The sequence below is a fragment of the Cetorhinus maximus genome, chromosome 27 (genome assembly GCF_964194155.1).
Source record: "Cetorhinus maximus chromosome 27, sCetMax3.hap1.1, whole genome shotgun sequence".
Taxonomy (NCBI): Eukaryota; Metazoa; Chordata; class Chondrichthyes; order Lamniformes; family Cetorhinidae; genus Cetorhinus; species Cetorhinus maximus.
In genome coordinates, this window is record NC_135905.1 from 12176117 (window position 1) to 12193291 (window position 17175).

Genomic DNA, 17175 nt, shown 5'->3' on the forward strand with positions numbered 1-17175 from the left:
TTAACGCATTGCTGTTTTTGGGATCTTGCTGTGCACAAATTGGCTGCGGCGTTCTGGACATTACAACAGTAACTGCACTTCAAAAATAGTCCCCTGCTCCTCTTTGAAATAGTGCCACGGGATCTTCTCTGTCCACCTAAGGGGCTACTGGGGCCTTGGTGTAATGGCTCATCTGAAAGATGGCACCTTTGACAGCGCAGCACTACCAGAGTACTGCGCGGAAGATTCAGCCCGGATTTTTGTGCAAGTCTTTCTTTAAGGGTGGGAGAGAAATTTTTCAGACTTTTTGCTCTACTTGGCCTGAGTTTTTAATCTGTTTGTTTCCCTTGATTAATAGGGGTGGGAAATCCATTTTATTGTGATGCAGCTTCCAAAAAAACAAGAGGGGGGGAATATCTGTCATGAAAAAGTGAGCTTTGTAGCTGCCTTTGACCCGATGTTGCTGGCCACAATCCCATTGGATTGCCACTGAAAGGAAATAATATGCCAAAAAAAAAAAATCACGAGAAAAGATTGTACCACATTCTTTGATGTAATAACACTTTGCAAACCCGTGACCTCTACCATCTAGAAGGACAAGAATAGCAGATAGATGGGAACACCACCACCTGGAAGTTCCCCTCCAAGTCACTCACCATCCTGACTTGGAAATATATCGCCGTTCCTTTACTGTCGCTGGGTCAAAATCCTGGAACTCCCTTCCTAACAGCACTGTGGATGTACCTACACCGCAGGGACTGCAGCGGTTCAAGAAGGCAGCTCACCACCACCTTCTCAAGGGGCAATTAGGGCTGGGCAATAAATGCTGGCCTAACCAGCGACGCCCGCATCCCATGAACAAATATATTTTTTTAAAAAACAATAATTATACCAATACTGTTGCAACAGTCCTTTAATATGTTACAATTACCAAGAAGCTATTTTTAGAGGTTGGATATCATTGAGGAAATGGATGTGGCTCTGAAGCAGTTAAAATGCTTTGCTGGAGCTTACATTTCTTTGGCACAATATGAATCAGGCAGCTGATGGGGGAAAAAAGAAACAAAATCTATATGTGAAACATTTTGAACTGCACAAGAAACATATCACACGGTGTGGTTGTGATATAGTAATGAACATCCCAGCTCTGATGGGCGGGACCATGCTTTGCAATTATAAATAAGAGGGCTTGCAGTACACAGGAAGATTTCTAATTTAAGAGTAACATTATTGAGCCCTGCCTAAAACCTCAAAGAAATCTTTTTCCTTCCCAACACTTTCAACATCCTTTGTTTCTTCATCAGTGATTTGATCGATTCTGGTGAATATTGCTTCGCATTAGGAGCGAGAGCTTTAAATAGCTGCTTCATTTGACAATGTCAAGTCAATAATGCAATGCTTGACTAGCCCTCTCGTTACAGAGGCATCTACTCACACTGCCTTTGCTACGTTGTGGCAGCGTGTTGTGCTAATGCTTATGTAAGATGATCTGAAGGAGAGCTCACACAAAGAGCACTGGCAAATCACTGGCAAATAAGGTATCTCCACCTTCCATTGCAGTATAACTATATAGATGTGTCAATTTAATGAGTCAGTGTGATCAGTGATCTCTTGGGTTCCATCTATCATTTGTCCTGCATATTCAAGAGATTTCTACAGGGAATTGCTGTGTCCCAATAAATATATTCAAAAAGTGAATTAATAGGCATGCTCTGGTGTCTAATGGGAATAATCTAGTGCTTTAGCTGTACTTAAAATCTCAAGAGTCAGATTTATCTTTGCTGGAAGAACATTGGAACTATTTGTACAGATATCTCAATTAGTGCTCTATCTTGTGTTGAACAATGCTTCCACATTTGAAGTTTCACCAGCAATTGTACCTTTGCGTATTCCTCTGTGAGGCAGATTTGACTGCCACTTAACACTAGGAAATTGGTTTAATTAATTTTGCATTTCACATCCGGTGAGGTATCATGCATCTGTAAAACATCACTAACTCGCCCGTCCTTCCCTTGAGTTTATTCCCATCCCTTTGAAAATCCTATTGCATACTAGGGTACAATTGAGCAGGTCCCAATAGTGCTTGCTCAGTACTGCCCACTACTTTCTCAACAGCAACAACAACTCTATTTATATCTCGCCTTTAACGCAAAACATCCCAAGACGCTTTGCAGAAGCATAATCGGACAAAAAAAAATCGAGACTATAGAAGAAGGAGACATCAGGTCAGGTGGCCAACAGTTTGGTCAATGAATTAAGTTTTAAGGAGTATCTTAAAGGAGATACTCTGTCGTTCAGTGATTCAAGATGCCCCAGTGGCTAATCTTCAGGCGCAAACCTAAGCAGTGAATGGTACAGGAAGAACTCTTGCTGTTGTGTTTCTCGTCTCCTTTGAACATCGGGAGGCAATTTAATCGGGCAGAGCATGACAGGCTTATCACCATGGCAACTGACCATGTCCTCCTTCCATTTTGGTGAAAGTATATTTAGTCACCATCACTCATTTTTATTCCCATAGCAGCCTATGGGAATTTGGCCCATTAGTAACTTTGACGTAGGCTGGTGCTCAATTTATATCATCCTGCCCTGAGTTTCGTTACACGGTGAGACTGTCTGGCCTCAGTAGATATTTAGAAGTGGCTGATCAGAGGGGCAAAGAGAACTGGAAATGAGTAGAGTAGGAGACGGAAAACAACAAGAATTCCTCCAGCTCTATAACTGGAAGCCAAGGATAAGGAATGTCAATTCCTTAAGGAATGTCAATGGGAATGGACAGAGAATTAATATACTCAAAGAAAACTATGCTAAAGTTCCCATTAGAGAAGAATAGATTTAGGTGGAGAAGATTCTGCCTGATGAACCTCCTTGATTTTTACCAGAAATGCTCTTCCCAAATGGACAGGACAGAATAACTTGCGCACTATTCGATTTTCAAAACACCTTCAATAAAGGCCTTCTTGAAAGACTGTCATGAAAGTGAAGATAGAACAAAGCTTAAGGCGAAACCTGGTTGTGGATGAAACATAGAAAGCGATGAGTAGGGGAAGTGAGGGGGCAAAGTACCAAATGCGGTCCCCAGGGGGCAGTGCTAGCACTCTAGGATTATTCCTCATCTATATTAATGACTTGGGGATTAGACATTCAACTCAAGCCGGTCAGTTTTGTGGTTGATATTAAATCAGAGGGGGAATTTGCAAGCTGGACGAAGCAACAAGGGATCTCCAAATGGCATCAGATAAAATTTACAAACAGAATATCAGTGGCAGCTGAAATTCATATGGTCAGGTAAACTACATTGTTATTGTTATTGGTATCTGTCCATCTCAGGAGATGGGGGATTGTGCCTGGGATGGATGTCACCTCTGTATTGAACATCGTCTGTTGTGGCTGTGGAGGCTCTCGTGAGTGGCAGTCCCTTCCACAGCTGGCACAGATGGCCCGAGGCCAACTGGTGTTTTTTTTTCCCTTCCGGTGGGCTCTCTTTTCCTCCATTTCTTCTGTCCTCTGCTTTTTCCACACCCTTCCTGACTGCTTGTCTCCCAGGCATTCTGCTCAACAGCAAGGACTTCCCATGCATTGACTCCAATCCCGGTCAACTTGAAGCCTCGCTTGCAGACATCCTTGTATCGCAGACGTGCATGACCTGTTGGTCTCGTGCCGATATCAAGCTCGCCATAGAGCATGTCTTCGGGGATGTGGCCGCCATACTTTCGACTCATATATCCAGCCAACGAAGTCGCCGCTGACTCAAGAGGGCAGGCGTGCTGGGGATCCCTGCACGCTGGGTTTACTTCCATATTCGGCACTCTGTCCTGCCGACAGATCCCCAATATTCATCTGAGGGGGGTTGAAGCTGTTCAAGTAAGTTTTGGGCCAGAACTTCAGAGAACTGTCTCTCTGCTCCTTTTTACTTACCTTAGTTGGGAGCTGCACCTTTCTCGCCCGCCCTTCCGACTCGGGCCTGGCGAGGGTAGTGCAGTGCAGCGGGTTCCCGAGGCCTTCAGTCTAGGGCAGCCTCATCGGGGGAATTGAAGACACGCCCCCTTTTTTACAGTACTAGCTGCTGGAAGTTTAAAGCAGGTAAGTTTAAAGGCCCCAGCTATTTTGAGAAGCCAGGGAGAAGGTAAATGTGTAAGGTAAGTGGGTAGGTTTGGAGTGTAGGGGGGGGTACTAGGATGGGTCGGGTGGAGGGGAGTCGGAAGGGTAGTCAGGGGTTGTAGGGTATTTGGGGTGTCGGGAAGGTAGTTTGGGAGGTGGGGCATAGTCGAGGGTGGGGGTCGGGTGGTTGGTCAGGATTTGGGAAGATAGTCAGGAGTTGGGAGTAGTTGGGGGTTGAGGGGTTGGTCGGGGGGGGCGGTGGTGCTGAGGTTGTGGTCGGAGGGGTGTGAGGCGGTTGTCGGGATGGGGGTAGTCGGGGGCTGAGGGAGTAGTCAGGGAGCATGGGGGCACAGTCAGGAGGGTTGTTGTGTTGTGGGAGATTAGTTGGGGGTTAGCAGGGTAGTTGGCGGGTTGGGAGGGTAGTTGGGGCTGGGGGTAGTCGGGGGGGGGTGGGGGTAGTTGCAGGGTGGGGAGTAGTCGGGAGGTGTGAGGAGGTAGTCGGGGATTGGGAAGATAGTCAGGGGCTTGGGAGGATGGATGTGGGGTAGTCAAGGGGGTCAGGAGGACCATAGGGGGGAGTCGGAGGTGGGTGATCAGTACCATAGTTACCCAGGTCTTAGGAGCGGTTTTAATTCTTTTAACTTTCCCTGGATAACTATTCTGCTAAGAAGTTGGAACCATCAGAAGTCTCCGAGTTAAATTGGAGCGTTGGATGGTTCCCTGTGCTGGGTAATTGTCCATCAGAAGTTTGAAATTCCTGGACAATTGTCGTGCGTTCCTTGCATGGGGGCTTCTGGGGGTGCATCCCAGCGCATCTTCTGGGGTACCTCTGGGCTATGACTCCCCCAGTGATTGAAAGTTATGGGCCATATAAGGGGTGAAATAGCTGAAGATTAAGTGGAAAGGGATCTGAGATTAATAGTTAATTAATCGTTTGGTAGTACAGAACTTAAGCGTTGCTGAATAGAGAGACATGTTGAAGTTTTTCATCTTGCACTCATCAGGACACTTCGCAAGAATACCAATATAAAGGGAAAACGACAATTTATACTGTATGTGAAGAGAGTGATGATTGGTTGGCAAGTGGACTCTGATTGGTAGAGGCATTGCCATGGAGAATGCACCAGTGATGGTAGCTGACAACTAACTGCCAAGCATTGTTTGAAATTTAAACCTGGCATTTCAAGCTGCCAGGTCTGGTTGGTCACGACATTGTCCTGAGGAATGAGTCAGTGAACGGTTGTCACTCAGTCTGTTTAGCTGAAACAAGCACAGTATATGTACTTGTTCTTTCTGTCCGCAAAGAACAGGGCCCTGTGTATTAGTATATGTAGTTTCCAGTACACACGAATACGTCACATTGCGAGCCCAACTTAAATTGTTTGTCAGCATAATTCTTAGCACATTGAGGGTTATGTAGCAAATGTTGTCTAGTCGCAGAATAACATTGAATGTTGGACACTGTGTTTTGAGTTTTGTAAGCATGGGCTGAATCTCAGTGGTGAAATACAGCAAATAGAATGATAAATGATGTCGCTAGGTTAATTAAGTACAAGTTGGAAGATGTCACGTTAAAACTGCAGCATACTGGTCAGAGTGGACCTTGAATACTGCGTTCTATTTTGGTCGCTAAGGTAAACTTCCAAGCCACGGAGGTGGTGCAGAGAAGAACCACAAGACACATCCTTAACATTACAGGTTTGACATACAAGGAATGAGGCCTATTTAACTTTGATAGAAACAGAAACTAGGAGCAGGAGTAGGCCATTTGGCCCTTCGAGCCTGCTCCGCCATTCATTATGATCATGGCTGATCATCCAACTCAATAGCCTGCTCCCGCTTTCTCCCCGTATCCTTTGATCACTTTCGCCCCAAGAGCTATATCTCACTCCTTCTTGAAACAAGGTGACTGAGTGGGCTCTTCTAGAAACATACAAGGTACTAATAATGTAAGTCCAAAACACTACTTCAGAGTACACCAGAATATTAGGACAAAGAAGCCTAAGTTTAAAATAGAGAAGGATAATGTAGAGCAAAAGGTAGGAAGAACTTCAAACCTTTAAATGGTCCTCCAGGTATGAAGGTGGAGGTGAGAACTTAGAAAATGTTAGATGATTTGATGTGGGAAAGTGATGTTTGTTTTTCTTATTTCTGAACAGGTGAATTAAGCCAGGCCAAACAGTCACACTTAATTGGATCCAACCAGTGATCTAAAAAAGTGTAATGTCGAGTTGAATTAACAACATGGTCCCATATCACATTTGGACCTACACAGGCTGCACATCAATTGTTCCTACTCCAGGTTTGTGTTTCCACTGCTGTGTCTTTGTGTGTTTTTCAATTGTTTAAATGTATTCACTCTCCCACTGAGTGTGGGATTGAGCCAATGGGAGTTCCCAGGCTCAGCGCTCTAGCTTGCCTTTCTTTGAGTTAACCCTTCTCAGCTTGAACAGTAATGGGACAGGAATTTGCCTGAAAGTTCCTCAAATTGGAGAAAAAAAACACAAATCGGAATTCTCGCTCCTGATCTCTGTCCGAAGGCTCCTGCAGGGATTTTTGTGTGATGGAGACGAGAGCAAGTTTGGGTCTGACAATCACAATGTCAAGCATTGGATGGCTGTTGTCTAGGATGACACTTCAGGATTGGTCATAGAGATGAGGTGCTGGGAGGTCACCAGAAATAGGGGCACTGCCCACCAACCACCCCTCAGCATGAATCACTGCCTTCAGAAGAGGACAAGCAGAAATTAGAAAAATAAAGTATTACAGCATTATGATAATTCAAACCTCGTTTTGCTTAGGGTGCATGGGCAGGTTTAAATGATGTTTTTTTTCTGATATCTGGGCACCAATGTAACATCTGCCCTCTTCTCTGTCCCCCCACCAGATGGGGATTGTGCTGACATACCAGTGCAACACATGCGTGTGAATCTTTACTAGTGTCAGGGGATTCAGTTTGGGGATCTACAGCAGCCCAGTGAGAATCTGCTGATGGGGAACCATCTTTGCCTCTGCTGCTCACATCAGGAGGCACTCACTAGAATAAAGGTCATAGCACACACAACTCTAAAGGTCAGTGCTTTTGAATTGATCCTGTCTGAAGGCTGTTCTCAATTCATATGTCCTGCACATGCCCCCTGCCCCTCTAAAGTTGGACCCTTCCTTCTTTCTCTCTCCCATGCTTCCACAATAAGGGGCTAATCTTTCAGTGACCATCAGGTAAATTCTACATTTTGGCTCACTCCGTGTGGAATTGGAAAATTGCACACTCCCAACCTTTGATTTTCCACCTCAATGTGAATGTCCTAATATACATTCACTGCAGTGACAGTGCCATACCAGGAGGTCCGGAGCAGAGAATGTACTCTTACAATCTCTGTTCCTTGGAATTTTTTCCAAATAAGTTCTTCTTATTCCCAGTACCTTTCTAAAAGCCCATCTCACCAACCTGGGTTTGGACTTCTCTCTGCAACTCCCTCCCCATTCCTCCTTAGTCTGCGTGTGCACCGTTATCTTGCAAAGACTTGTGGTTTTTTTGTCGAATTTGCATGATGGTCACGCACAACCAGAAAACTCAAAGCGCTGCTGCAGCTATTCAGAAATGGCATCAGCAGCCATTAAAATGGCTCTCATTTGGTGTGAGGAGAACAGGGGTGGATTAAAACTTCACGCTAGCCAGTGGAACCTTCTGGATAACGCTTGGACCCGTGTGTCAACGGTCCTCTGGCAAATGCAGATGTGTTTAGTAAGGCTGATGGAGATTGGCTTGCTTGGTTGTCAAGAACATCCCATCCACGAAGAATGAAGTAAAATGCTTGACAGGAGCTAGCGCTGTGGTGATTTCTGCCTGTAGGCAGTGCAGCAATTTGAAATTGCCATTCGGTTGTGATTTATTGGAAAAGGAAACAAAAAACGCTGACCTTGCTCCACTGTACATCAGTCAACTATTTGTTATATCTGCTGGTCGCAAGTTAATCAATACTGCAGCTAACAGCTCTGTTTGCCAACATAGAGTTAGAACCATTGAAGCAGGGATGACCTTGACTAGAAGTGTTGTCCCCTTGTTGGAGCTGACTGCAATCCCTATGCATCAGATGGTGTGACTACTGGCTGGATTTAATAGGGCCCCCAAGTTCCTGGCCCTCCTCCCAGCAGAAAAGTCAGTGGCGAGAACACCCCCCACTCCAGTGACTCACCCCACAGCCATTTAACACTCGGAGGGGCGTTAATTGACTTGAGGCGAGATTCCCACCCCCAGTCTGGGAAGACGGTTCCACCTCTAAGAGCTGCCGGTTAATCAAGTGATCCGATGGGCATGGTGGGTGCAGGGAGGGGTATCGCCAGGCTGGAGGGGGGAACAGTAACTAGGGAGCTGTGAAGACTTGCGGGAGAGGGGGGTGGCCTCTGATGGATCTGGTGGTGGGGGGGCATTAAGGAGGTACACCCCTTGCCCACTGTTATGACCCAGCAGTTTGGTAAAGCTGAGTTATTTAAAAATCCCAGAGGGAAGCTTCAAACAACTGTCATAACCTATATTTTTAAGTGGTATGTTTGAGATGCAACTCTAAATTCAGGGATCGGACCACCAGTTCTCGAGAGGTTTTATATTAAACTAAATGAGACATTTTATTAATTTAAGTTAAACATATACACATGGCTACAAATTACTAGGATCATAACTTTTAACAAATTCCCAAACTAATCTGCATTAAGGGAGCAGCAACCCGTAGACTTAACCAGACACCAGGCAAAGCATTTTAACCATACAAATTCAAAATGAGGATCTTTTCACTTTGGTTCATGTGGAGACAATTGTAGGCTTACAGTTGCTTTGATCTTACATTGCCTCTTCCCTGCACATACAAAACTACTGAAGTTATACCTAGCACAGCTCATTGAATGTAAATTCTCACTATATCACCAGCCTCTTTGAATTCTACCTCTTCTAATAATAAAATCCCTTTCATAGTGCCAATTTTATTAGCAATATAAACATATTGCTTGGTCTCTGCTAGCGAGGTGCCAGATTTCACCCCACTTCTTGAATGCTCTTTTCAAAAAATGCAATTGTACTCTACCTCTCTTACATCTCAAAACTAGTACACAGCAAAGTACCCAGACTAGCTGGCTTTAATCCAATTAAGATACACCCACAGGCTAAATCTCTATTTTACAAGAAAAATATTTTCCAATAATATTATATACATTAATAGCTTCAAGACACCCACCACTAACCGACACAGAGAGAGTTGCCGGGCCGGACAGTTGGCGTGGGTGTCTTCTGCCACTGGTTAAATCCTAACAACAGTGGGATGGGGCCCTTAAGTGAGCATTAATTGGCAACTTAAAGGTCTTAAATGGACCACGGGTGGGTGGGCAACCCGAGGCCTCCCCAGCGCTGATAAAATTGCAGCATGGATGGATGGGTAGGCAACGAGCACAGCTCCCCATCTGCAAACTCGCTGCCAGGGACCAATAAAATTCGGCCCTCTATGTCTGCTGGAGTTCTCCTTCACCAGGGCAACGCCAGGTAGCTGTGCCCAGGCTTATAGATACATTTGGCAGCATAATGGCAGATTGTGGGTAGCCTGCTTCAGTCCCATCTGGTTCCGCAGCAATGATCCTCCCCGTCCCCTTGCATAAGCACCTGTCATGGGTACACTTTTCATATCTTGCAATGGATTGGCGGAAGAAAAAAGAGCAGTGTATCTTTAAGAGATCTTTGTCAGCCCGAGTTGCCATTTTAAATGGGTGTGATTAGCACCAGGCAGGAAAAGAATCCATCCACGTGCAGCCTTGCTATATCCTTTTAGGAATGCCATATACCTGTGTACTGAAGCTTTTGCACTGTATTAGGGAAAAAACACCTGTGGATAGCCTGGCCAGGAATTATTGGGCACTATATGAATTGAGTGGGGAGCTGAAGAGTAGGTGAGCTTCTACTTTTTCCGATCCCCCTCCCCTGCTTACCCACTGATGCAAGTAATTCCAGGGCAGGGACCCTACAGTGGACCAACAAAATGCACTTTCCTTTCCCTTCTCTTACCTTTGCAGTCGAACTGGAATACTGAATAAAAAGCCATTGATTTGTGTATTGGTATCAGTCATGAATGGGACCTTGGTGACTTATGGATGTCCACGCCATGAGTTACTCTGCTATTCATGAGTGTAGGATGGGTGTTCTGCTGCACATCCTTTACTGAATCTCAAACCTCATTTTATTAGCAATGCAAGCATTGTACTTTCCTTCCAGTAGTTAAAAGGAAATGGGTACGATAAATATTTGAGTCAAATGTAGAGTCTTTTAAACACTTTAATAGGTGTTTTGGGCTTTCAGTTAATCCTGGTTTCAATTTTATGAAATCCTTTATAGAGTCTAGTTTAAAGCCTATAATTGTGATCTATTCTATCAGCGAATCCCAACTGTGCACTGTTCCCTTTGGCACTCTTTTTATACCTCATGAAGTAACTTGGTTTAGAAGGGGAACAGTTCAGGAGGTGGGGTTGGTGGGGGAGGTGGGGTTGGTGGTGCCACAAGATGGAGGTGTCACCTAGTTGTCCTTGCAGCCTCAGCAACAGTCACTGCCTCTCTCGCCTCTAGCGAGGTTTCTTAGCTGTGATTGCATGGACTGCCCACCCATCGTCCTTAATTGAGAGGCCGCCTCCAGGAAAATGTTGGTACTTGCGCCCTTTCGAGAAAATCCCAACCCTTCACCCTCACCCCTCTCTCTAGTTTCTCAAGCAAACACATTGTTGTGCAGTTGGTCTGCTTGAGAAACTAGAGAGAGGGGTGAGGGTGAAGGGTTGGGATTTTCTCGAAAGGGCGCAAGTACCAACATTTTCCTGGAGGCGGCCTCTCAGTTAAGAACGATGGGTGGGCAGTCCATGCAATCACAGCTAAGAAACCTCGCTAGAAGCGAGAGAGGCAGTGACTGTTGCTGAGGCTGCAAGGACAACTAGGTGACACATCCATCTTGGGGCACCACCAACCCCACCTCCCCCACCAACCCCACCTCCCCCAGCCCCCTCTCACCTCACCCCACCCCCTCACCTCCCCCCACCCACCCCCTCACCTCCCCCCACCCACCCCCTCACCTCCCCCCACCCATCCCCTCACCTCCCCCCACCCACCCCCCTCAATGGCCCCGTCCCCTCCACTCTGAGAAGCCAGAGGGAGACAACCTGCTTGCAGCTTCAGCCTCCCTATGTGGCACAGTGCCGCTCCATTGCTGGCATAATGCTAGTAGCCTGGGGTAAGGGTCCTCAGCTGGGCCATTAATTGGTTAAATTGGCCACAGACTTGCGGTCACTCCAGCCGCTGCCTTTCCCGCCGCTGGAAAACTTTCCCAGTCATGGGACTGCGTCGTGAATCCATTCCGACATGGGTTCCCAGTGTTTGCCTGAAGGCCCACCACCACTTAGCCTGCCACCCAGGGGCTGGTACAACCTCACTCAAGGTGTTTCTCCAGAGAGAGACTCAAGCTATGTCACCTTGGTGGGCCTCCTCAACAGGAAGGAATTTGGGAACAGTGCAGTCAATTAACCCCCTCAGTCCGATAGTTATATGAGTCAAAATGGCCAGAGTCAAAACAGAAAATAACTGGCAGCAATAGGTAGAAATTAGATACACAAACTGGTAAATGATAAATACATCATTACGTAGAATATGATTTGATAACCTATCAAAAGGAGCTTGCTGTGTTAAATCTTCTAACAATTCAGCTGTACTGATTAGATGCAAGGATGGTCAACTATAATTTCTGTGTACGTCTTACAAGGTCAAAGCAAGTATATTGTCGTTTTAAGAGCCTTCATGAAAATATGGCACCTTTGCATTACCTGAGGCTTGTTCTCCTCCTCGTCCTTGTAATAGTAGAGCTGTTCACCCCTGAGGACAAACCAGCGCTGCTGCCAGTTCTTCATGATACTCCTCTGTTTCTTCAACCATCCTGATTTCAGTGCTTTATCCTGTAGACTGGGTGAGGATGGCCTGCTGGAGACTCTGCTCTGCTCTCCCATCACCATGCTTTTAGACCGGGCTGGCAACAGAAATAACAACGAGGTGAGAGCTGCAAAGACATCCTTTCAAATGTACCAATGTCAACATTGAACAGAATTTATCAATACCAAAGTTTAACTGTGACAGAGCCATCCACAAAAAAAGTAATGTGTTTGAAATTTCCATGGCTAGGTCGAAGTTCAATTCATGTCCACCATGTTATTTTTCAATATTTTGGCCCAAAGCTAAATTTTTAGAGAAAATAATTGTTACATTTCTGAAAGAAAGGCAACACCAGTTGAGTATTACAAGGATGTAAAAGCATCACAGTTCAACATCGGGGAATAAGTCACCTTGAAGATGTATTTATGTTATGAGGGAAACCCACTTTTTGGAATCTGTATATCTCAATTGCTGGCTGTGTTACGAATGCCTGAGAACGTGGTCAGTCCTCCATTTCGTGTTTAACCTGAGGAACACTCCAGAATCTACCCTAGACCCGAGAGATGTGTGATCTAAGGTTTGGCAACAAAATACCTCATTAATTAGAGCAGGGATGCTCAAGCCCTCAGTCTCCCAGGGTCACGTATGAGTTAGTCTTACAAATAGAGGGAAAAAAAGACCTGTATTTCAATAAAACTTTTCATTCCACTAAGGATGTCCCAATGTGCTTTACAGCCAGTGAGATACTTTTGAAGTGTACTCACTGTTGTAATGTTGAAATGCAACAGCCAATTTATGCTCAACAAACTCACACAAACTGCAATGAGATTAAGGACCAGATTATCCACTTTTTAAGTATTGGTTGAGATGGAAATTTTCAGTTTTGAAACTTTCATTTCACAAAGCCTCAACAGGTTTTTGAGGGAGAGAGATCCAGATTTTCATCACCCTTTGATTTTTTTTATTAGTTATTCATTCACGGGATGTGGGAATTGCTGGCCAGGCCAGCATTTATTGCCCATCCTAACTGCCCTTGAGAAGGTGGTGGTGAGCCACCTTCTTGAACCGCTGTAGTCACATGGCATCTACCCACAGTGCTGTTGGTACACCCAGAGTACTTTATGGGGGAGTTCCAGGATTTTGACCCAGCGACAGTGAACGGTGATATAGTTCCAATTCAGGATGTTGTGTGGCTTGGAGGGAAATTTGCAGGTGGTGGTGTTCCCATGTATCTGCTGCCCTTGTCCTTTTGAGTGGTAGAGATTGCAGTCTGGAAGGTGCTGTCGAAGGAGCTTTGGTGACTTGCTGCAGTGCATCTTGTAGATGGTACACACTGCTGCTACTGTGGGTCAATGTTGGAGGGAGTGAATGTTTAAGGTGTTATGGATGGGGTGATATGGATGGTGCTGAGCTTCTTGAGTGTTGTTGGAGCTGCACTCCAACTCTGAAGAAGTGCTTTTTGATATCACCCCTGTCTCATCTGAGAGACAGTACCTACATGAATTGGTACTTTTCTTCAGACTTCCCTGAAATGCCAGCCTCAGTTATGTGCTGAATTGCAACTTAAATCCACAACCTTCTGACTTAAAAATTAGAGCTCATTCTGGACCCATTACATTAGAGACAAGTTTCCACAAGTATGCAGCATTTAAAACTAAAGCTAATGGGTTAGTGTGGGCATTGAGATTTGAAAAATAAATATTTTAAGATATCTTCAGATGTTACTGTAAGAATTCAATCATTCAGTTATGATAATCCATTAGGGAATTCAACAAGTAAAGTTGTATGAAGCCAATTTCCCATCACTTTCTATTGGTCTCAGCTTTGATCGAAAGATTTTTGACCCCATTTGGAATATGATGCAGTCTCGGTTAAGCTGCTGAATGTAGAAATCTGAGCATTTCACTGACTGACACCCATCCTGAACAACACAAAATATTGATTTCAGAATACTTTTATACTCTTCCGCCAACATCGCCAACAATTAGCCTCCAACTATGGCCCCACACATAGCTCAGGTACATTTTCCAGACAGGGCATTAGCTGGAATAATTTCCTATTTACAGTGTTTGTTCCTGAGGTAACTGGACATTCCTCCTTGTTTCTGTAGAGAACTCATGAGCTCCACCTGAATTTGTGGGAGGTGATGGCGTAGTGGTATTGTTGCTGGACCAGTAATCTAGAGACCCAGGACCTGGGTTTGAATCCTGCTGTGGCAAATGGTGGAATTTGAATTCAATTGAAAAAAAAAATCTGGAATCAAATAAAGTTTAATGACAACCATGAAACCATTGTCGATTATTGTAAAAACCCATCTGGTTCACTAATGTCCTTTAGGGAAGGAAATCTGCCGTCCTTATCTGGTCTGGTCTACATGTGACTCCAGACCCACAGCAATGTGGTTGGCTCTTAAATTCCCTCTAAACAAGGGCAATTAAGGATGGGCAATAAATGCTGGCTTAGCCAGAGACACCCACATTCCGTAAAAAAATTAAGAAATATCTTAAAAGCTATAACCAATAACTTCAAGTGAAGCAATGTAAATAGAAACAAAAATGGGCAATGAGTCCTAGTAAAAAGAGACATACTATCGAAGTTTTTCGTCTTGCACTCATCAGGACAGGTACACAAGATAAACTAACAGTAAAGGGGGCAACAATTTATACTGCATGAAAAGAGAGTGCTGATTGGTTGGCAAGTGGGCTCTGATTGGTAGCGGCATTGCCATGGAGAATTCAGCAGAGAACTGTTAATTGTTAACTGCCAAGCTTTTGTTTCAAATTCAAACCAGGTCGGTCAACTCTGATTGGTCAAGGCATTGCCAAGGGGAATGAACCAGGGAATGGCAGCCCCCCAAACTTTTGTTTAGTTAGAAAAGTCGTAATGCATGAACGTGCTCCTGTCTGCAAAAGACAAGGCCCTGTGTGTGAATATATGTGGCTATATATTATGCTAGAAGCAAGACGAAATGCTTCAGCAGTATATCTCTTTTTCCAGCAACACTCAAGTTCTGCACTACCAAATGACTCATTCATTCTTTTTTGGCCCTGTTATTTTTCTCTATTGAAGTTGTTGTTCCTGTTGGCAAACCTCTTGTTCGGAGTTTTGACCTGGCCATTGCCAATCAACTACTCATCTTTGAACGGGGCGGAGACTTTTCCTTGTGTGGTCCTCTAGGTTGTGTCTTTGTGTCAATATAGCTAACAAGCCGTTTGAGATGATGTTAGTTCATCGGAGTAGTAAATCAACCAGCTCATTCTAAAGCTTAGAAATCATCAGTTCATTGTCGGGTGAAGTTAAATAATTTAATAGGTTCTTCACTGACTGCTTATCTAATTAGCATTTGTGGAATAATTTACATCAAAGGGACTTCCTTTAACTCCTTCACGTTGAATTTAATTCCCTGTTGAAATTAGGTGTGCTTCAATAGTTTACTCCTCTAAGCCATTTCCCTGAACCAGTTGTACTGTGGAGAAATTCCAGTGGTAACACTGCACCCTGCAACTGTTACCCGTATGTGTCAAATATTATAATAAGAAAAGCAAAATGCTGCAGATGCTGGAAATCTGAAATAAAAACAGAAAATGCTGGAAAAACTCAGCAGGTCGGGCAGCACCTGTGGAGAGAGAAACAGAGTTAACCTGGCAAATATCACCCAGTTTGTGGCAGATAAAATTTGATGCATTGTCAGGCCTGCTGCATCCAGTGAAGGCTGGCTCTAATTAATGATCTCATGTCTGGAAACACCTATTATTTATTTTGCTAAATGCTATGGAGGCTGGACTATCCCAGCAGCCACAGCAGTAGCGAAAGCCCTCTATTTAAACCATTGTTCCTCACAGGCAAAGGAACTGTCTATTAAAGCGTGAATACCATGGCCCATGTGACAGATGCAACTTTCTACTTTTATACAGATGAATGACTTTTGAGCAGGGTATAGCCTAAGGTCCCCACAAGCTGGTGGGACACTGTTCAGTCAGCCATTCCTAATGCCCTAAGCCTTGACTGAGAACATGACTGGTCACTGGGCAGACTGCAGAGAGCATCAAAGCCTATTCTCAACTTATCATACACTGCCCAGCAGAGGCCACTGGAGAATGATGAGCAGCTAAAGCCCTGGTTCCTTCTCCCTTTCGCCAATCCAACTATAGGAGCCCCTCCACGCCCGTTCCCTTTGAGCCACTGCCCTGTTTGAGATGTGTTTATGCTCACAGACTGAGAAACGGGTTGGTGCGGCTTGGTGCTACAGGAGCCACTGGATGGGCAAAATTTAAAGCCATTACAGCCTTTGCATTTTCTGCACAAAGCAGCCACTGTAGCCCAGCAATGCATAATGATATGGATCATTTTGGCAGCAAACAGTACATAATAGCCAGAACAGATTTGTAGCAAAGGAGCTGTTCAAAAACATGACGGCAGATCTCCTGTATGTCTCAATAGCCCAGTATAAAGTCACTGGAACTGGGCACTTTGTTCTGGTACATTCATTATTTGAGGTTTTGATGTATCTCTATCTGGAAGTTATTAATAGAAAAGTGGACAATCCTTTTCCTGCATTTAGCAGAATAAAAACCTGCTCAGCAGATCTGCCTGACTTTGGCTGTCTTCAGCAGGTCTAATTAAAAAATTTCTGGCTGCAAAATAAAACCACTGACCAAACATAAATAGTTCCAAGATTGTCCCATCAACGAATAGGAGCAGTACATCAGGCTTTATAAATATAAATTATTTTACTCTGAAATGTGCAAATAGTTCATGTGCAAATGTTCGTTCAAAATATTAGGAAAATGTTATTCAATTTGGTTTAAAATTTGGTTTATGGGTGAAAGATCCCAATTATTTAATCCTTTGTAATTCCTTTTGTTCATTATCTCAAAGAATGAGTCAAGTTGTGAATGGCTAAGAAGGCATTTGATAACTACACACAGACAGAGCTAAGTGATCCCACAACCAATGGATCAAATCTAAGCTCTGCAGTCCTGTCACATCCAGCCATGAATGGTGGTGGACTAATCGTTTAATTAACAAGCAACTGGAGGAGGAGGCTCCAAAAATACCCCCCATCCTCAATGATGGAGGAGCCCACCACATCAGTGCAAAACACAAAGGCTGATGCATTTGCTACCATCTTCAGCCAGAGGAGCCAAGTGGATGAT

General features: G+C 44.5%; 1 protein-coding gene across 2 annotated transcripts in view; it reads right to left on the reverse strand.

Moving 5' to 3' along the window:
• The window catches only part of arhgap22a (Rho GTPase activating protein 22a), a 376947-nt gene that overhangs the window by 305018 nt on the left and 54754 nt on the right, over positions 1-17175 (reverse strand). For both annotated transcript variants that reach the window (XM_078530720.1, XM_078530721.1), the window contains exon 2: positions 11917-12116. In XM_078530720.1, coding sequence (XP_078386846.1) covers positions 11917-12116 — 200 coding nt within the window. The remainder of the gene's footprint in view (positions 1-11916; positions 12117-17175) is intronic.